The sequence below is a fragment of the Canis aureus genome, chromosome 33, assembly GCF_053574225.1.
Source record: "Canis aureus isolate CA01 chromosome 33, VMU_Caureus_v.1.0, whole genome shotgun sequence".
Lineage (NCBI taxonomy): Eukaryota > Metazoa > Chordata > Mammalia > Carnivora > Canidae > Canis > Canis aureus.
In genome coordinates, this window is record NC_135643.1 from 9,943,737 (window position 1) to 9,966,225 (window position 22,489).

The 22,489-nt window shown below is 34.6% G+C and overlaps 1 protein-coding gene across 7 annotated transcripts in view; it reads right to left on the reverse strand.

The window, feature by feature from the left end:
* Window positions 1-22,489, reverse strand: part of MAPK10 (mitogen-activated protein kinase 10) — a 300,398-nt gene that overhangs the window by 67,754 nt on the left and 210,155 nt on the right. For 6 of the 7 annotated variants that reach the window (XM_077882777.1, XM_077882781.1, XM_077882780.1 and 3 more), the window contains 5 exons: window positions 14,947-15,076; window positions 10,853-10,911; window positions 9,905-10,043; window positions 8,993-9,158; window positions 6,448-6,519 (listed from right to left, as the gene is read on the reverse strand). In XM_077882777.1, coding sequence (XP_077738903.1) covers window positions 6,448-6,519; window positions 8,993-9,158; window positions 9,905-10,043; window positions 10,853-10,911; window positions 14,947-15,076 — 566 coding nt within the window. The remainder of the gene's footprint in view (window positions 1-6,447; window positions 6,520-8,992; window positions 9,159-9,904; window positions 10,044-10,852; window positions 10,912-14,946; window positions 15,077-22,489) is intronic. The other variant, XM_077882779.1, reaches the window with a different exon arrangement.

The following is a 22,489-nucleotide window of genomic DNA, read 5'->3' on the forward strand; positions in this document are numbered from 1 at the left end:
CCTGGCAGCTTAAATCTAAATAAAGAAGGCATCCTACTGTTATTTCCACATTCTGTCAATGGCTTGGGTTGTAATCTACAGTGAAATATTTTTTGTACTATGTGAATTTCTATCTAGTAATCTGGTAAATATTCCCCATCTAGGAGATTAACACAACTGTGAGACTATATTGCTTTTCTCCCTGACCTAATTATATCTTCACTTATCATAGGATTCAGACAATGTGCTTTGATAAATTTTCTTTCAAAGCATACCTTAAAATACGATAGCAAGAAGATTTAATATGATTTTCTTATATTGTGATACTATTTCTTTGAAAAGTTTGTTTCACAAATTATAAATTTAGATGTTTAACAAGAGCACATTGTTTTAAACTTCAGTGAAAACACGGAATTATCAAAGACTAAAGAAACATATATATTTTGTACATGTAAATTTACATAAGAAAAATAACACTTATGGAATGCTAAGTATTCTAATGTCAGGAAATCAAAGGAAGATTTTCTTCTTGAGTCTACCCACTCAGCTTGCTTTTCTTGCTTTAGAACTTGTCATTATATCATTAATTTTTAACTTTTATTTAAAACAGTTTATATTTCCAATTTGCTTTTTTGAAAAACAGAAAAAAATCCATTGAAACTTATAATAATGGAGGAAACTTCAGCTTTATATTAAATTAACAAATAAAACTAGAGACTAAGAAACTTACAAAATATGTTACTATACAAAGGCTTAATTAATTTTTTTACTGCACCAACATGTTTTAAATGTCATCTTTCAAAATTCATGTAATTCTGTAGTGTAAAGAAATAAGGAATTCAAGGAAATTCTAACGTTGAAAAATGTCTTTTTTTTTAAACCTTTCACTTTTCATTGTTCTTATCAATAAACAGCAAACGCCGGCTCCAAGTGTCTCACATTATCATGAATGTCAGGATCTTCACTTTATTCTGTACACCAAGTGACAGAAGTATTTTATTTAGTAAATGGCAACCTTTCTCTTTCTTTCTACTGTTGTCTAAGTCACAGATAACTTTCATTTCTCCTCATTTGAAAGAAATTCTTTATTCTAGGTAGCCTTTTTGTTATTCTCATTTTTTATAGTTTATCTCACTCAATTTGAAGGTTATGTGGGCTGGAGTGTTTCCAAATTGATGAACTTTTATAATATAACTATTGTGTTTCTTAACTTTGGAGGTTTTGCAGGTATGTGCATGTTTGTAAAGATGTAATGTTTTATTGCCACAGCAATCCTGTAAGGTGGGGAGAGGAGGTATTTTATAAAGTAAATTAAAGCTTAAGGGGTGTCACGTGATCAAAGTGAACAGGACCAGAAGTCAGTTCGTAGAGCCTTATTCCAGGATGCATTGACTTTCCTTTGACTGTGGAAAGGAGAAAGAATGTAGCACATGATTCAGGAACTCTGTCCTAAGGGCCAACAGGGCTTGGGACAGTTTGAATGGAATATCACAGTAAAGACTAAAGAGTGTGTTTTATTGTTTGTAGTTTCCCCTCTCAATACTTCATTTAAAAAAAAAAAATCACTCAGTACTCTGTCTACAGAACTGTAGAGGGATAGTAGTCCTAGTGGAGCTTTGTGAATGCTAGAGCTCAGCAGCTCCTCTCCCAAGATTCCAAGGGATCAAGATCCAGCTCCTCAATTTCTGCCTTCCGTTCCACCCTGAAAGTCCATCCTGCCTTGGTGCTCCCTTGCAGTAAATCTTTCTGAGCTCCTTTTTTTTTTTTTTTTTTTTTTTAAGATTTATTTATTTATGGGAGACACAGAGAGAGAGGCAGAGAGATAGGCAGAGGGAGAAGTAGGCTCCTCGCAGGGAGCCCGATGCAGGCGTTGATCCCAGGCCCCTGGATCATGACCTGAGCCAAAGGCAGACGCTTGACCACTGAGCCACCCAGGCATCCCTCTCTGAGCTCCTTTCATGACCTTCATGCCTTATCCCACCTTCTGGTGTACTCTGGCCTTAGCCTCAACTTTCCCGGAGAAAGTCCTCTTATAACTGTATCCTCCTTCCATCTTTTTAGATCACCTTGATCTCAAGCTCCCACTCTAGTGATTCCTGTCTTACTTAGATTTTCTCAAAATAATAATAAAAGAGTGGTGAACAAATTAATGGTGACAACATATTCTTTCAAACAGGCACAAAGAAATAAAGGTGAAAAGTCTTATCTTTTTAAATGTTCCTGATTATCTGCAATTTGTCTATGGGTATGAAAGAATGACTGAAGTTTTACATGACACTTTTACTTAAAGTCATAAATCATACATGGTTTGGGATAATACTGTATTATCTTAATATTAGGTAAAAGACTCAGATTATAGCAATGTATTAGTTGCAGAAGTTTATTAGGAAGTAAGCATGGTTATTTCAAAGAGGTAAGAAGGATTAAGAATATCTATCTGCATTAGATGGATATAATAATCCACAACCTCTATTTTTATTCACCTTACTTTGATTATTCCTAATTTTCAAGTTCAAGCTTAGAGAAATATGACATTCATTCATTTTTTTGACATTAATTAAATTTGAGGATATTTTCTTTATTTAGTCAAATATATTTTTGGCAAATCATTTATCTGCTCCTTAGTAACTTGACTCCTTGGCAAGTTTATGTGTACATCCTTTTCATCCTAACTGAAATTTCTCATGTCTTCAGAAGGAAAAGAAAAATGGGCTACTTTAGCAGTCTAATCTGGCCCTAATTGGAGATAATATACTAGAGGTTTAGCGATTTCAAATGAATACAGTGTGCCTCTCTTTAATATCACCGAGGTCCAGGGAACTCTGGTCAAGAACTCTAGATAAAGGACTTCACAGGCCTTACTCAAAGAAGCTGTTGCCATTTGAAGTAGCATGGAAGGAAAAAGTAAAAAGAATATATCTAAAAGAAGTAGGCTTATGGGAAATTATATGAAAATTCTACTGGTAATATGAGACTTCAGTCATCAAGAATACAGCATCCCCCACTTGGGTTTGGAGTTTGGGAAGGAGTCAGTGACTAAATATTCCTTTAAAAAACAAAAATAAAAAATATAACTTCTAAGAAAGCATAACTTTACTATAAGGTATTATTAAAGAAAATCTGAATGAAATGCAAAGTGACTGATACCTCTTTTATGACCATTGGACTAAGAATATAATGGACCTCATATACTCATATATTTATTGCTAACTTGAAATTAGTCATGGACTGAAGATATTTTAGTAATACTATATGTCAATATATATACTATGAAATAGGTTTTAACCATAACACTATAATAAAAATGGAGTGTGTAATAGTATATGTTTGTATAATTAAACTATTCACACAGTAAAAACAAATATTTTATAAATGATCCTTTGGATATTAAAAATTAGCAAATCAATTAATGGAAAAGCAAATATGTATAAATGTATGTATGTATGTATTTGCCAACACTTTAATAATCAAAAAACTACCCTGTGATATCATCTGGATTATATCCATAGTTGGAAAACCCACACAGTGTTCTCAAAATGCAAAGACAAATAGCTAAAACTTCAGTCATCAATAATAATCTCATAAGATTTCTCAATTTGTTAAGGTGTTTTACTATTTTTGCCATAGATTCAGATTAAGAAAGGGAACATTAAAAGGTTCTGTGGAGAGGGAAGAATAATTTTGATTATGATGATAGAGTACTATTATATAATTTTTCAGCCTCAGAGAAATTTAATAGAAATTACTCTGAATAATTATAAAGGAAAGTCAAGGGAACTTATGATTGCTCTTTTTTTACGTCTCAAAAGAATCTTGGACGAAGTCAATTAGCATATACTACACTTTGATATTACTTCCAGAAAATGCTGGAATCATTTCAATATGCTAAAATATTGGTATGATTCGTCTCTCCATATATACTCCATCAATCCCGAAATTTATATCTGATCATCATGGTTAGTGAGGTTAATTCAATGCTCTGATCTCTCATGTGGGTGGGAAGCTCTAATCATAAAATTATAATAACTTCCTGTAAAGATTAATGAAATAATTCCACTCAAAACCACAGAATACATGCAATCTGTTGTTTAATAGGGATACTACAGTTTAATTTTCAAATGTCATCATGACTTAAGATATTAAATTATAAGTTAAAATGAACTAAGGATTTAAATCTAAATGGAAACATTTCCAGAAAGATGGCAGTTCTTCTAACACATTTTATCCGGAAATCGTTTACTCCTCTTTAAGTAAAATTTAACTTAAGCAAGATGGTTTCCACTATAAGTGTCTTTATGTAACTTTTCCATTGACTCATTATCGTATATGGCAGTAGGCTATCAAAGACATTTTATATGATCATCACTGAGACAAAGGAATACTGAATGCAAATCCCTATCACAATCTAAATTTTTGTGTTTGAGTTTATTCAATTTCTAGCTAACTTTTATCAGGGATATATATTTTAAGTATTGAGTTTAGCACAATTTACTCTTATTTCCAGACATTTTCCTGAAACAAACTATAATAAAAGGGAAAAAAGACTCTCAAGAAAACAATCATTGGAAGAACAGAGAATAATCCATATGGTGCTATTATCTTTGTCTTTTTTTCTGAAGCATATTTTGGGTTAGAAAATGTTTTGACTTTTTCTAATTTTTTGGCTTTTAAATGTAATACTGCTAAAATAGGAGAAAAGTAATCCTGATAAATGTCTGAAGAGCTACATTAGATGTCAGAGAACCATACCACATGGAATTCAAGTGACCTATACTAACATCCCAGGGAAATGAGATATTTTGTGACATTTTATCTTCCACTAACTAGTGGATTAGAAAGATGTAGCTGTGAAACTTCATTTTGAGTATTGATTGAGAAGTTCCTTTTCTTCTGGTCTAAAATATATCATACTCCAAAGAACAAAGCACATACACACACATACACACATTCCTACTTTTATATAAAATCAGTACATTTAAATATGATTGTTAATAATAATATTGTTCAAATCAACTACCTTGGATATATGATTTATCCTCAAAATATAAATAATTTAAAATAAAATGAAAGTTAAATGAATTATCATTTTAATATCAATATAAAAATTGAAATATTTTATATGCTTTCTTTTTATATCCTCAAAATCTAGTATGCATTTTGCACACAAAATGCAATTCAGACTAATCATAATTTAAGTATTGAATAGCCACATGTAGCTAGTGGCTACCTATTGGACAGCATAGTTCTAGAAGATGTCATTACTCTTCCTTTACTATTGGAATTTAGAGAATATCTTACTAATATCCAGCAGAATAAACAAATGCCTCATAAATGAGTGCTCTTGGTTTTATAAACTTCTCATTGAGTCTACTAAATAACAACCATAATATTTCTTACATAATAAAAGAGTTCCTTAATAGAGCTTTCTTATTAATCAGATATAATATTTAATAGAGTTATGGACCACATGTTTATTGCCAGTTTCTAAAAAAAATCATATATAATAATTGTATTGAACTCAATCTTGCATTATCACTATTAATGTTGGCAACTGTTGTTATACTTAGATTTGCATGATTGTGTGTTAGCAGGGTATTTCTATATGTATAAAAGTATATTCTCTATTAATATGTAAACTTTACTACCTATATATTATACACACTAATATGTCATTTTGTTAGAAATAAACTTTTGGTCATTTCAGAAATATGCCAGCTCATTTAATAATTCTAAATCATGGATATCTCTCCAAGAAGTTTCTGATAACTCTAGTTCACGACTTAGTGGTAGAACTTGAATAAACACTACTTCTTAAAATTCTAAATTTCATTGGAAAACCAATTATCTAGGTCTCAGTCACATCTCCAAGTCAAGTAAGGGAAGCCTATTTTAAACCCAGCTGATCTCTACAATTTGAATAATAATTATGACTTTTAAATGTGGAAGTTCATGTTTTAAGGAGGATATGCTATATTGACCTATTTAAGACTGGCTAGTGTCAAAAGTAATTCAAATCAATGAAACTCCAGACACAAGCTTAGGATATCAGTAAGGAGAGAAATTATATCATGCCTAAATGTTGTAGAAGCATAAAATGGTTTTAGAAAAAAGATGAAAAATACTTGCAAATAGTGACTTCTTTTGCTAGTTATAAAGATAAATACATTTTAATAATTTGGGATTTGGTGACCTCTCTTATTTATGAAAAAAAAAAGCATTGCTATTTTGAGTTATAGACAAGAAAATATTTTAAAGAAAAAAGCTCATAAAAAATTTAATTAAAACAAATCATTGCAGTAGGTAGTCTTCAGTACTGGTCAGATTATATAAATCATCACTTTTTAAAATCACAATTATACCACTTACCCAACTTTTTGCTTCTATCTTTACTCTCCTGGTAAAATCATTATGTGTTTAAAGGGAGAGAGAACAAAACAGGTAAAGCTGCAGCAAAAGGTACAAGGATACAGTCCCTTCCTGGAAAGAGGATTTTGTGGCGAACCATTTCTCCCATAATGCATCCCACAGACCATATATCCACTAGAGCAGGAGAGAGGGAAGTGAAGAAAAGGGAGGAAAGTAAAGTTAACTAAGATAATTGATCTCTGAAGGAGGAGGAAAAAGAAGTTTGATTAGAAGGTACAATTTTTGACTCCCACCAAAAGTTACCCCCAAAAGAAAACCACTGTAAATTACATCAACAATGTTTAACGAGAACTCAAAATAATTTAAAAAAAAACTTTTATGAGTACTTTAGTTGCCTCTGTAGGGCCATAAAGGGGTGACATAGAAAAGCAGAAGCTACCCCAAAAGTATCTCCATAACAAGTGATGGCTAAAAGCCATCAAGGGTTTTCTACCATTTGCTGAATATAGCAAAAATAATCTTAATTATCCTGGAGGGGTGGTTGTTTCCATTTTCTTTTCCACTCGGTTAGGTGGAACAGGGCAACGAGAGACCACTCTTTGGTTCCCTTTGTTTCTGTTTGGTTGTTGGTTGGCTGGTTGGTTGGTTCAAAACAAGGTACATGTAAGCAAATCCAAGAAAGTAGGAAACAGCTAGAACCGTGGCTTAAAGGCAGAAGTATTGGAATCCCTGGTATTCGGGACTTAGCTTTTTGTTCAGAGCTTTTCCTTGTAAATAAACATCAGTTTTTTTACTTTATTACTTGAAGTATTTCAAGGATAAAGATATGATCAATTAGCACATGTAAAGGAGTCATCTGGAAGTAAAGCGAAAAAGAAGTATTAAAGATGTTTAAAAATTGTTTTATTTATTTGTTTATTTCTCAGTTGTCATACTCATTAACCAAACATGCTTCACCTTCTTTTGCCAATCTTTACCCTCTTCCGACTTGCTTTTCAGTATTGACCAAGGGAACTCTGAGGCAAAAACATGAGGCCAAGATGCTCCTTGGGGAAGGAAGGCAGGGTTAGGTGCGTGGGATAGCTGGGCAAGCCTGATGTAGGAACAAGCGGGTTTTTCTGCATGATAACCTTCCTCTCACAAGCAAGTGGGCAGCACAAGTGCTAGCTATACCTTCAGAGATCTAGAGAAGTGAAAAAACTAAGGCAGTTAATTGCAACCTTCTTCTCGTGAAGGAAGGAAGAGGGAGGAAATTACATGCCATTTGAGCAACCGAGATCTGTAACACTGTACTAGGCAAATTCAGACCCTATCCCCAGACCTCAGTAGATCCTTGATTTCTTGATTTTTTTAATTGGCTCCCCTTTCATTTTTTTTTACAAATAAACTATGAAAAATGTATACAAATATCTTCTTTTCCGAGTAAGTTAGGTGTGGTATTAATACCTTGGGAAGAGGATTAGATTTGCCTCTTTCAAGTTAAAGGTTAACAGAATCCTGCCATCGCTCACCAAAGTGAACCTGACCTTCCTAAGAGCTGACTTTTCCCTTTCTAATGCACAAATGCACAAAAGTACTGGCTGCCTTCTAATCTGGAAGTACACAAAGAAATTTTTTAAAACTTTGGTGGCCAGGGAATTTTCATAAAGCTACCCTGTAGCACTTGCACATGAAAATACATGGATAATTATTTTTATAAAACTTATAAAAATAGAGTGCTAGGAATTAAATAGAATAAAACATCAAATAACCATGCAAGGTACATTGAACACATATATATACAATCCTAATTTAAAACAATTTTAGATCTTAAATTTATTGGACACATTTCTTAATATGCTACATTACTTGTTAGAGATATTCTTTTCAAAATAATATATGGCAATGCATTCTAATAGATATCTTATAAAGCCTTTCATAAAATCAAATCGCAATACATTTTGAAGATTCTTTCTACCCTTTCTTTTAAACTGTTCATGAATACATGAACATGAATAGATATTTTTAATGAAAAAAGTAATGTAAAATTTAATATTTTTTTCCATGATTTGGAATTTATAAAAATTTACTAGGTAATTGCTATCCTAACTATTACTCACAGAGCAGTTTAAAGCATTAAACAAACTCTTAAGTAACTTGAACAATTGGATTATTTTAAATTGACTATTCATTGAGCATTTGTAAAGATTCTCACTCCAAGGATTTGTGACATCCTTTTGTCTTTTCCTAGGACTAGAGCCATCAATCTAAGTTAGCCATAGAGCCAAGTGCAACAGATAGACTACTTCCTGTTTTCCTACTCTTTTTGAACTAAGCTGCAACCCAAACATCAATCTTTCTCAATATCAACAGCTTGTGCTAATCAATATCTGCTTGACTGTTTAGTCAGACTCTATCCACAATTCTTTTTGGCCATAACATATGTTAGTGTTTTTGTAGCAAAGCTTACTTTTCAAAAACATCCTTCACATTTTTAATGAGTGATTCCTCCTAGTAGTATTTTAAAAAACCTTTTGAATATGCAAGCTGGCAGTCCTATTAAAAAGATACATTCATATACATGAAAGAGAACATTGCCATTTGCCGTCTAAAACATATACACATTTTCTTCATGGTTTCTGTGGCTGCTATGCAGAAGCCTCCTTACCGTTCTCCTTGTAGCCCATGCCCAGAATAACCTCAGGGGCTCTATAATAACGTGTAACCACATAAGGAGTCATCATGAAGCTTGTGCCTGCCGTCCTGGCCAGTCCAAAGTCAAGAATTTTCAATGTACAATCAGACTTGACTACAATATTACTTGGTTTTAAATCCTGGCGATAGGAACAAGAGAAGAAATTAAAAGCCAGCAGCAAATGGAACGTGTGATTTCTTTCCTTTTTTATTTTTTTTTGGAACGTGTGATTTCTATCTACTCAATCAGTATGGCAGTCTTGCAATAGTACTGACAGGAAGCCCCCTTGACTGCAAAGCCCTATATAGAACAAATGATTACTGCCCTAAAGAAGTTACAACTATTTTTTAAATATATTTTTAAGGTATCTTCAAAAGCTTCTCAAACCCAGAAAAGATTTGTGCTATCAATTTTATAATTTAGGCTCATCTTGGGAAGAGGTTTTAGAATAAACATATCATTTATTGTCAGCTGTTAGGTTTTTCCTTGTGGCAACATAAACCTTTCAGCTTATTTTTTGTTTCTAGCCCTGACAAAAGAGCAGATCAGGGCAGCTGTCTTTCTGTTGCCAGAAACAAACTGTGGAAACGAACAGTCTTCTTTCAGCTGCACATATGACCTCTGCCAATCACGGAGCTAGAAAACATGAGGCTTCTCAGAAGTTGACTCTCAATGAGCTGAAACAAAATGCTAAATGAAATCAGCTACAGTATAGCTAAAATTTTCTTCTATATGTTAGTGAACTCTGTGCTAATTCTATTGTAAAAGAAACGAGGAAGTACATTATATTCAACCTACCCTTCCTACATAAAGAAAAGAACCTACAGTTGCTCTTTCTCTTCTCCAAAAGAATCTTAATTATAATTCTGGAGTAGGAATTCTCACCCTGTGAATAATTCCAGCAGAGTGAAGGTGCTTGATGCCACACAGCATTTGGTATAGCAGGTAAGACATTCGCTCATGGTCTAATTCCATCTGAATCACCTGACACAAGTTGGCATCCATCAGTTCCATTACTAAGTAACTGGAAGGTAAATCCACAAGGTTAGTTCCAAATCACAAGATCTGTGAAGTCCTTCAAAGAGGTCAGAATCTCCTCCTAAATCTGTAAGTCTTCCAAACTTCCCAGCTCTACCTTTGACTGAATTAAGTATATGAAAAACTTTCAAGTATTGCACATGTTAGCCATGGTAACTCTATCACAAGGTTACTAGCAGAAGCAGCATTTATTAGTGTTTGGTTCCTGCCCATATATTTTCTACCTATATCTTGTCCTCAGTTTTCTATGAATTCTTTCTCAGATATTATTACAAATTAAAAAAAATCAGAATAGCATCTCCCATCAAATGCAATGTATCTGTGTCAAATAATACAATGTATGAGGATTCACTTCTCTGTTATTGTCACTATCTTCTAGATAGATATTTTTTGCACAAAATCAAAGGCACCACAAAAATAGAAGTAACAATTTTAAAATGATTTTTAACATGTCCCTCTTATAAGTTCTCAGAGTGAATAGATTAATTCTAGAAGTTTCACAGGATCAATTGATAATAAAAAATACATGATAAATAATAAATCTTCTCTGATTGAACCAAGAACATTGGACAACAAAGCACAAAGCACCAGAAGGCCAAAAAGAAGCAGAAGTATCTTTCCTAAAAGTAATACCAGAAACAGAACCTTCTGTCCTATCACTGGCTCCCTTTCATTTGCCCGCAGCATCTATCTCCCTTTAATCTTTACAAGGGATTTCATCCACTGATTTTGTCAATTTCCCTTGCGTTATGTGAGTGCTATGCTATCCCTTCCTTCAAGAGTTTTGTTACTTACACATCTTGAAACTCCTCCAGTGTTTTCTGGGGTGTGAAGACATTTAATAAACTAATAATCTGGAAGAGAAACAGTGGAAAGGACAGAGGAAGGAGAGAAAGAAAAAGTGAGAAAACGAATTATTTAAAAAGCATATTTAAACAATTATTTAATCCAATTCAAAGTCATAGACTAGTGCTACAGTAGAAAAAAAAGTCGGAAAAAATTTCTAGAACTATCTCCTAGAACAGTGAAAAATGTATTCAGAAAGGACATATGATATATGTCTTCAGGTTAAATACAATTAAAAAGCTCAAATTCTTAGGCAGAAGGAAGAATCAAAGAAGATATATAATTGATATATTGCTTTAGAGTGTGATTCTCCTTGGTAGAATATAGAATTGTAATGTAATTAATAAGCAAAAAAAGAAAAGCCACGTAAGAAAAATGGGCAGCAGTAAAACACTTAACAAGATGTAGCAAGGTCATGCTTTTCCTCTAATGAACACTCTCATTTAATATTTTTTTGTGTGTGTTGCTACTTGAGTTTTTTTGCTTCCGTTTCACACACAAATATTATTTAAATTAAGCTATAATGATATCCTGGGAAAAGTTTTATCCTAGATGATTATCAATAATGAATTTAGTAGAAAATGTATTTAAGGGGATCCCTGGGTGGCTCAGCAGTTTGGTGCCTGCCTTCGGCCCATGGTGTGATCCTGGAGTCCCTGGATCGAGTCCCATGTGAGGCTCCCTGCATGGAGCCCGCTTCTCCCTCTGCCTGTGTCTCTGCCTCTCTCTTCTCTGTGTCTCTCATGAATAAATAAAATCTTTAAAAAAAAAAAGAAAATGTATTTAAAAAGCTATCGAAATTCTGTTTCTTAAATATTTTGATTCCCGCTTTCATTATTTTATATATTAAGTAGCAAAGAAGTTTACCTTCTAGTATAAGTAAATTAAAAACAAAAAAAACAAACAACTTTGTCACATTTCCAAATATACTGCATAGTGGTATGGAAACATGAAGTAATAAAAAATGAAACAAAATGATTAAATATCTGAGAAATGCAGTCAAGTTTAGGGAATGCTTCAGGCCACACATAGTTTCATTTGTTGAGGAATTATTGACAAAAAAATCACAATACCATGCAATATTTTCATATATGTAATATATATACATCAACATATATATGGCAATAGCTATAACATATTGATTTTTATAATATAAAACCATGATCACCTCTTTTAAAACAATCTTAAGGTATAGAATACTCAAATAGAAATAAAATGATTTCAAAATATCTTTAAAACTTGTGATTAAAGTGCCTTTTTACATTTACTGACAGTTTGCGTTGAAAAATGTCTGTGATACATGTCTCATGGTATATATCTCACGCATATTTAGTGGGCCTGTTTTTCTAGTTTTTTATCAACTTTGCAAAGTAATTCATTTTGATATGTCTTCAAACAAAAACATCAGAGACTGTGCACACACACACATACACCATACACATATAACCTTTAAATATGGAAAAAGGCTAACCTGGAAAATAAATAATCTAGGTATTCTAAACGTAATTTAGATTATTTTATTATTTATTTATTTATTTATTTATTTATTTATTTATTTTAGATTATTTTAAAAGGTAAATTCTCCACTATCTATTCTTATTTTCCCATTTCCTATTGTCTTGTTTTTATCGCCTTCATCTTCTTTGATTTTCTTCTTTCTTTGCTCCCTTGTAAATGCTAATTCCTTCTAATAACCAATGAGAGTACATGTCTTTAGAAACATAGCATCACGGGTATTTTCATTTTGGTTCAACAATTTCATGCAGGAATCTGATTCAGTTCCTTTATTCCAGCATTTTAAAATGTAGATGTGAATCACTGTTGTCCTGGCCTCACAATCACATTAGACATCACTTCCTAGAATTGAACATTCATTTTCTAAATGGATATTCTTCTCTATTATTAAAGTTGGGATTACTTCACTGTTTTACTTTACTTTCCAGAGCATTTACAGAGTTCTGCATTCTGACTGCTTTTACTTAGTATTACAAGTACTCCTGTGGAATTTACATTTGGTCACAAGTGAACTTCCTCCCTGTTAACTAGTTCCAGAAATTTATTTCCCTAGACATACACATGCACACATACACACATAAAAGGGATGGGTAGCAGGTAGAAAGCCATTTACAGATAATCCTTTCAACTGGGAACTTCTTTTTAGGTATCTTAAATGAGAACCTCCACACTTCAGTCAAGAACAGGGAAAATATAGGATTCCCTCAAGCTGGCAAAGTGCGTGGGAATTTCTCTACAATGTATTTATTGTATTATGGGGCTGGGAAGGAAGACTAGGGAAATATAAATATATGAAAACACAAACTATCAACATTTCCCGTACGATTGCTTCATTGCCTTTATCTATCCATTTTCCATTGCCCATGGTATTTCTCATCCTCTCTGCTATCATAAAAATAGATTGCATTGGCCATGTGGTTAATCTTGTTCCTGCCTTTATTTAACATACTGAAGAACAATTTGCTTTAGTAGAATGACTTTTCGTATGAATCATCCTTTCCGCTGTTTATATATTCCTTTTTAAAAGTACCATGTTCCTTGCCTGGCCAAATTAGAGATGGGTACATCATAAAGTTTGCCTCTTTAGTGAGACCTTTCCCACTCAATCTACTTTAAAAAGTTAGCCCACCCATCCAGCACTGACTAGAATAATTTTCCTTCTTCGCTTCGTTTTCCTTAATAGTGCTTATCACCATCTGACCTTCTCTACATTTGCCTATTTATTTTTCTTTTTTATATGTATATTTTTTATCGGAGTTCGATTTGCCAACATATACTATAACACCCAGTGCTCATCCCATCAAGTGCTCCCCTCAGTGCCCATCACCCAGTCAGATGGACTTTTTTCCTCACCAGGACAACATGAGTTCCACATGGGCAAGGATTAGTTTCTGTTATATCCACTACTATAATCTTAGCATCTGATCTACACATGGGGCACCTTTCATTGATTTAACAATATGTGTCAAATGACTGAACTATAGTCATCAGAGTAAAGTGATAGAAGAAAAAAACACTGTCACTTGAGAAACAGTCCACATATTTGTATTTCAAATATCTTCCAACTAAACTCTCATGTGTACATTTGCTTCTTCTTTAGAGTCACTGAGAGATGCTTAGCCTCACGACAAATTCATTTGTTTATAAGACAGCACTGATAATTTCATATATCTGGTGTGATTTTCATACTTCAGAAAAACTTTCTCAGGGAGTTATGATAGCTACTGTTATAGTTTTATTATCATAAATTATCTTTTCTTTCCATTATACATTTAGAGATAATAAATTAAATGCACTATATCAGTTATTTATTAATAATAGTCATTATTAAAATAATGAATTCTCTCTCATCTTGCCTTACTAAGAATGGGAGCATAGAAAGAGTTCTAGAGGGTTTTGTCTGTAGTTAAAGAAGTTTATACTCTGAAACAGAAGGAAGTCCTGTGATGGTACACCCTACTGAGTTCCCAAGAGAAATGCTCTTGAAGATCCTGTCCCAAAGTGCTTTGTAGATATGCGTCCACACATTTGCCCAACTCTAACAAAAAACGAGACACTGTGCACAGTGTGTACAGTGAACATTTGAAGGCCACTGCCACTAGAGCTAAAAGACAAAGAGGATAACAAATTTTCACCTGTTAATAATTAAATTTAAATTATAAAGAAATATAGCATGGTGTTCTGTAGAATTTTTTTTTTTTTACTTTGTATTTGTTTGCTTTTTATTATTTTGGGAAAAAATGGAGCTCCCTGGTAAATTTGGAGATAGAGAACCAAATACGGTTAGTTTCAGAGCAGGAAATATCTATCAAATTTATCCCCTCTAACGCCATATGGTTTTTAGATGATTTTTAAGCAGAAAGCTATCATGAGGACAATGAAATCAAATGTAGCATATGGAAGGATAAACAATCTTAACAGGCAGAAATTACAAAGTAAAGAAAGCCTTTCCTACTCAAGTTGGCACGGATTTCTTTTCTCCAATCTCACAACCTCCCACTGCCAGAAGTTTAAAAATGACAACTCACGTTTTTATGGTTCACACACTTCATGAGGACCAGCTCCCGGTAAGCTCTCTTGGCATGCGTTTGGTTCTGAAAGGGTCTGCTGAGCTTCTTAATGGCCACATTTCTGTCAAGAACAGCATCATACGCAGCGCTGCAGAGATCCAAGAGCAGTCCAGAATTACAAACAAAGTAGCCCTTAGAATTTCTGCCTACTATATGGGTAGAGGATATAGGTAAAGAAAATACTATTTTGGATTCCTACTCTGATACCTTCTCCTCGAGTCACATGCCAATTAGGTTGTAAATAAAGATCTAAAAATTACTAGTATCAAATCATTCTACTTGCTAGGAAAAGAAAAAAAGAAGAGTATCTTGCCAAAAAACCCCAGTATATAATTGCCTCCTCGAGTGGGAGACAAAAGAACAAAGAAAAGTGCTCTCTTTTCTAATGGTCCAGCCATGTGAATATGGCAAGTCATTTTGTCTCTCTGGGCTTGAATTTCTCATCTAATAATGTGTGATATTTAGGTTTTCTCTAGCTATAAAACCAGATCATTTTCTGGTTATTTTAAATGAACATTATTCCTTCCCATTCACAGGAGCCAGATTTTAAGGTATGCTATTCATTGCCATGAATGCACAGGTTGGTTGATGTTAAAGTATGCACAGTAACAGTAACAAAACTCAAAATAAGGAATGCAATCAGAGGGTTTTTAGAAGCATAAATAACTGCATTTAAATTCAAAGAAATAAATGAATGCTATAAACATTTGAAGCTTTCAAACTATTTGAGAGCTAAAATTTGCCATGCTTTGAAAGGCAATCCATATACAGTACTGTTTCTTCCATACTCAGAATACATGGGTCTGGGGATCAAATAAGGAAGTGAGTCTCTGTTTGGTATTATACCTAATGACTCATTCACTGAATGTTTTTTGCAATCCACCCCTCCCTCCCATCCCTGCAGCTTCAGATGATGCTGGATTTTTTCTTAATTGCCAGGAAAAAACGCAGCAATCAGTGTCCCCTACAATTAATCTTTTGAATTAGAAATGGCATTAACCATTCAGGGTCCATGCAACTAAACTACTAAACTAAAAGATTAAAAAGGGATTACTGTACTGTAAGACAATGAAAGACTAGAGGGATAAAGTTGAACAAGGTCTTATAGCTCATCTGGTCCCTTCTTCCATGTAATACTTACTCTCTTCCAAATTATCTCCAGAAAAAGTTTGGCCAGTCTCTGCTTGAGCATCTCAAAAAACATGATATGTTAATATCAAGCCCATTATGTTGTTGGGCAGCTTTGAAAGTTAGAAATGTCATCTTCTGATAAGCAAAGTTGTCTCTCTTTGAGAGACATGTGGTTTCTGCAGACTTTCTCTGCCTACCAGGGTAACTCTCAAAATAAAGTATTCCCTTTTCCGTCATGGTACATCCATAATATTTGAAATCCTTAAAGACTGCGCACAATCCTTGGCCTAGTCTATAAGCACCCAATAACTCTTGGCTTTTCCTTCCCAAGCCAAACATCACCAGTGTCCTACCACCATTTGTCAGAATGTGATTTCAGGGCCTATCACCATCTGGTCAACTTCCTCTGAATATATTCCAGTCTGTTGGTACCTGAAAATGTTGATCCTGAACTAAATAAGCATTGCTAGTCAAGGCATGAACTGTCAGTGAAGATTAGGGTAGAGCTATCAGCTTCTTCATTCATTTACTAGCTCCTTCATTCTGCTGACACAGTTAATACAGCTAAGTCTGTCTTGACTTCTTTGATAATATTATTGACTCAAAGTGAGCCTATGTTAATTAAAAATACTATCTTTTAAAAATCTATGCTGCTTTTAAACTCTTCATGTCAGCACTGATTCTGTTCTTGTTAACCTGACAATGGCAGCACAGGTAAAGGAAAGAGTCAAATGGACCTACATCTTTTAAGTAGTGCCCAAGAACAACAGTGAATTTGGAAATGCAGGAATAAACTTGTTTTCTGAAGTTAAGAAATTGTATCAGCAGGAAATTGATTTAAAAAAATATCTTAAAGAGAGAGAATAAATTTTAGGCCAAAACAACTTAGCTGAACTCATTAAATTATCTAAAGAAAGAATAGCAATCAGTCATGCAAGCCTAGAAAGGAATCAGAGAGGCAAATTCTGATTAAATAAGAAGTGCCCTTCCACGTAGGTCCAGGGAGATGTTCACATCTGCATTGTGATTGTCAGAGACTATGGACAGTTGGCATTCTGATCAGCATCCTCTGATCGAGCTATTTTCTGTAGTCAACATTCTGGTCATGCTGTCCTTCAGATTTTTGCATGCAGGAATATTATCTACATTTGGTCAGCTTGACTATGGCATTTCTCATTATTTCGTAGATTGGCATCTCATTGTTTTATGTGAATCTTTAGTGAAGACTTGTCATTGTGAGTTTGAGTGCCTGAGATACCAACCTGATCCTGCAGGACAGTGGGCCAGCTTCCAACTTCATGTGAAACAGCTGAGAAAATGCCATGCTCTGGGGTTCTTGGGATGTTCTGACCAGTTTCCTCCAGAAATGTGGTTTTCTCCCTCCCCCTGATAACTCTTCCTTGAAGCTGTTTTAGGTATGAATCTCAGCATTGCTGCTTACTAGATGTGGAGCTAGGGGCAAGCCACTTAACTCTCTGTCATTAGCTTCCTCATATTCAAGATGGAGATAACAGTCTGACAAGAGTATAGTAATGAATAAAAGAGGTAATAATGTATCTATAGTGCCTCACTTAGAGTAAGCACTTAATAGATAATGACTATTGCTATTTTTAAAATCGGTGTTCTTTTTTTTTTTTTTTTTTTAAATCGGTGTTCTTGTTGGAGTCATTGTGTAGTGCAGGTCAGGATAAAATAGAAATTGCTATGGTGGGGATGCCTGGGTAGCTCAGCAATTGAGCTTTGGCTCAGGGAGAGGTCCCAGTCCCGGGATCAAGTCCCACATCAGGCTTCCCGCTGGGAGCCTGCTTCTCCCTCTGCCTGTGTCTCTTCCTCTGTGTGTGTGTGTGTGTGTGTGTGTCTGTGTGTCTCTCATGAATAAATAAATAAAATCTTTTTTAAAAAATTGCTATGGCATGTGCTACAATTGGACATGTATCTGCTACTCATCAGTTTTTCATCTTTCTACTAATTACAAATGCATTCAACTATATCACTATCTCGGCCACATTTCCCAAGTTTGTCCCATGATGTAAATATAAACACTGAGAGCAAAAGTCTTGTTAAAATCTAGATATAGTATAGCCATATAGTTCTATTACTTAACACTTTAATAAGTTATCTAGTATTATTTGTTTTTAATGGACTTTTTATTCAGTGATTGCTATGTCCTTTCTTAATGGCTCACAGGGTGTCTTTTCTAACCAATACTAAGACCAATGTCAAGCTCAGCAGATGTCTCTTAGACTCTCTTTCTTCCCTTTCAAGAAATAAAAAACATTTGCCTGTCTACAGTGAAATGGAATACTGCGGTTTGGCTCATTGACTTTATTTGCCACCTTTTATCATGTCTTCTTGGATGGAAGAGTCTTGGGAGTTAAATGTACAACTCCCAGATGCTTTTGCACCTAGTGCTCTGTACTCCAATAAGGTCCTGCCACAAAGACGCAACTATGAGAGATTTGTAAGGCAAAAGTGAAAATAGTCATCTTCAGCCATTTCTTGGTTTGCAATCAAGGTCTCATGGAGATGTAAAATTTTTTTTTCGGCAAGCAGTGATTCATTCTCCAAATTCTTGGCTGAGAAGAGGGGTTGAAGCAACAGGGGAGTCCAGGTTCCAGGGCCCAGTCACCAGCATTGTGGAATAGTGACAACAGTAGTAACAAGTACACAGTTTCAGCTCTATGATTCCTAAATCTCAGTTATAATCATGATACTCTCAGAGGTGGGAGGTCCCCTGGTGACTCAGCTCTCTAGTGTCTGGGAGTCATTCCAAGAAACCCAGACTACAGGCTACTTCTCCAGGCCTTCCAATTATTTTGTAAGCACCCAATTTACCATATTAAATCTTTGCCTACTTTAAATGTTTCTGTCTCCTGCCATGAACCCTGGATGACACTACAATTGTTCCCATCTTCTATAATTCCTCAGTGACTATTGGCAGCAGTTTAGCAAATACATCTGCAAATTGGCATCACTGGTGCTGTATAGTCACAAATGAATGTCTGAAAGTTCTCCATTACTCTCGAGTCATCTTTTTTTTTAGAGTCTTGGTTCTTAGCACCTCACTTTTTTTCTTTCAGTACTTTTTTTTCTTTTCTCTTCATGCGGATAAGAGGTAAATCTTTATGAAGATTTTCCAGCAACTTTCCAGCAATTTTGCTAAAAATTTTCCACAATTTCTTGACTCACAGTACTAACTCACCTCCACTTCTACCAGATTTATTTTAAAAAGAAGGACATAGCTTTTTGTAGTTATGCTCCTGTCATGTAATGATGCTATAAAACTAAGTTTACTTCTTTGTATGTATTTATATAAGCACACACATGGAGACACACACACAGGCACACACACTTCTCTGCAGGCAACTACTATTCTCAATATATTTATCAGGGCTTTTTTTGTTTTTTTATTTTTTCCTTCTAGCAATTGCAGACAACCTGCTGTTACAAATATTTTTCGTCTTAAATAATCATTCATTTGATAATTTTCTTGATCCCTTTCCTTTCACATTTAAAGGATCATATTAACAGGTTTGTGGGCCAAAAAAATTAAAAAAACAAAAAACATCTCTAGGCCTTATGAGAACTTTATGTCTTAAATTTTTTAAAATTTTTTTTAACTTTAAAAACCTTATCATTACAGTATCTTAGACATCTTAAGCCATAGACCAGCAGACCAAATTCAATCCTGGGATAAATGCTGTACCTTTCATTGCTCTTTTCTCACTTTTCCACAGGCTTCTCATGTGACCTTCTCCAAAGGCCTGGACTTTAGTTGAAAGCTACCCAAAAAAATTTCTTCCCAGTGCCCTCAAATATCTCACTTTTGTGCCCAAACATTACAACCCCTAGAGATTCTGTGGAGACACTGATTCCACCATGGAAAATAGTGTTGGGGAAACCGCCAAACTCATCTCTGCCTCAAGACTTTTGTAATCATTCCTCCTTCTGTCAGGAAAGCTCTTCCCACATCCTCACTTACTTGATTCCATCTTGTGATTCAGGTTTCAGCCCAAATATCATCTCCTTAGAAGAAGCCTTCCCTAATCACCCCCTCAAAAGTCAACAGTTGATTTTTTTGATTAATTGCTTTTGTCATTAAATTGCTTAGCTGTAGTAGTTTGCTTATGTTTTGTCAGGGAAGCTTTTGATTACAAGCAATAGAATTCTAACAGTGACTTAAGTAAGAAAAATATTAGTGATATTATGTGATGGAAAGTCTAGAATTAGCCATGTCCAATTTTCAGGGATACACTATAACTCTTGTGGGCCCTAGGCACTTTTGACTTTTGATTTTCTGCAAATTGGTTCTCAGCATGTTCAAAACAAGCCAATGACAGAATTCCATTAGTGCATCAAAGGGAAGTATAGGTGCTGTGCTGCATTGCTAAGATTTCTCCTCCAGGAATAAAGGATTTATTATCCCAGCTGTTGAGAGTGCTGCCAGCAGACAACCCTCAGCTCTTAACCTCCGTTGGGTATAATTTCATCCAAAAAGATCTGCTTAACTAAGGCTACACTTTCTTCATGGGAGGCCTTCATTCAATGACTGATAAACCTGCGATTATAAATGTCTGGCCACCTCATTCCAATGTAGGACAGCTGGTAAGGCTCATTCCATCTTCAGAACTCCCAGGAGGGTCAGCTGAGGCTTCTTTTGAGCTTGCATCACAGCTGAACTTTTGCCTCTTGTCCTTTCTACAGGTGTTAACCCCTGAAACACTCCCTAATAAATCTCCTGCATGCAATCGCCACCTCATAAGGTATTTTCTGGGTAATATAATATTTGACAAGCAGTAATTCATGGCCAAACACAGCAATAAGCATGGAGTTCGCCTGGACCTTTCTCTAATCAAAAGGCAGGGTCTGATTATGGACGAAAGCTACATTCAGAGCTCAACATCAAGTAAAGCCATTTCACGTATGCAACAAACTAACCCAGATGACCAAGCCTAGTTTCATAGATTCCAACCAAAACCACTCGATGGACAACAGAGTTGAAGTAGGGGCAGCAAGGCACTCAGAAGCCCCTCCCTTCAGTGAACTACTGACAGGGTACATTTCACAAAGACCTACAACCTTAATGAAGAATACGGGATCAGCTAAACAAACTCATCACCACCAAAAATAGATGAACCTAAAGAAGACAGCTGCCCTATACATAAGGCAGCCATGTTATTGGAAATCAGGATGGAATGATGGCATTGGAGAAGACACTGAAGGCTCCCAGAGAGAAATTGCTTCATCTTGGTGAGATGGGGCTATAGGGTGCATGCAGGTACTGGCTCTCTTGCTCTATTTTTATCTTTCTGACAAGTTGTCTCATGCTCACCCTGCTGCCCTTCATGACCATTCAGTGCACCACCCATGTAAGTTCATACCCATGTTTTAACCTACAGAGTCCACAAAGCTGCCAGGCTGCCATTCAATAGGGTAAGTTGGAAACTTGGAAATTTACAGTTTGGCTTGCTATGAAATATGTGAGGCTACAGAAGCTGGTCAATCTGCATATAGAGAGCAGACAGAATATGTGGGTCAGAATATCCTTGGCATGTGGATTTTGCCATTTGTGTGGCATAAAGCTATAATTACTTACTTTTTTAGTGTCTAGTAAAGCTTCTTTAACCCTTTTGTGATAAACCCTTTGACAAAAATAAAGAAAACTGAGAATACATGTTTAATTGGAATACTATATACTGAATTTACATTTCTTTGTGTTTTCTTAGGCACAACCAAGTGAAAACCAGAAAATAATTCTTCTAAAGGAACATCAGTATGTATTTCAAAGTCCGTAATTATTTCAGAAAGACTGCCCAACCACAGTAATTTAATACAGGCACCTGCAAAAGATGCACTTACAGGTTACTCCTGAAGCAGGCCTTTTCATTTAGGTCAAATGGCTGTTTATTCTAAATTAGTATTGTTCATTTTAAGTTCTAAGGGTTTCCTTTTTTTTTGGATACATACAAAAAGTTAAGCAAAGCTGTTAATGTGTTCTATTAGCAGAAAAATAATTTTGTAAGTATTCAAGTTTTTATATTTTACCAAATGCTTCAAATATAAAATTAGTGCTTTTCAAGAATAGTTTGATTATTTATCCAATTCAATGACTCAAAATAAGGCTTATGAAAATTCAAGGTGAAACATCTAACAATAGTGTGAAAACTTATAATCTTAGTTAAAAATGACATAGAAGACCCATTACTTACTTTTTTCAATAACACAAATACAAATTATTTTGGAGAATATCATCATACTAAAACCAATTTTCTTACCAAATTAAGAAATCTATAGGGCAGAAATGGATTTGAATTAGTTGTGATACAAATGTAATTCACATTGGGTCCAAATAAATTGCAATATTCTACAA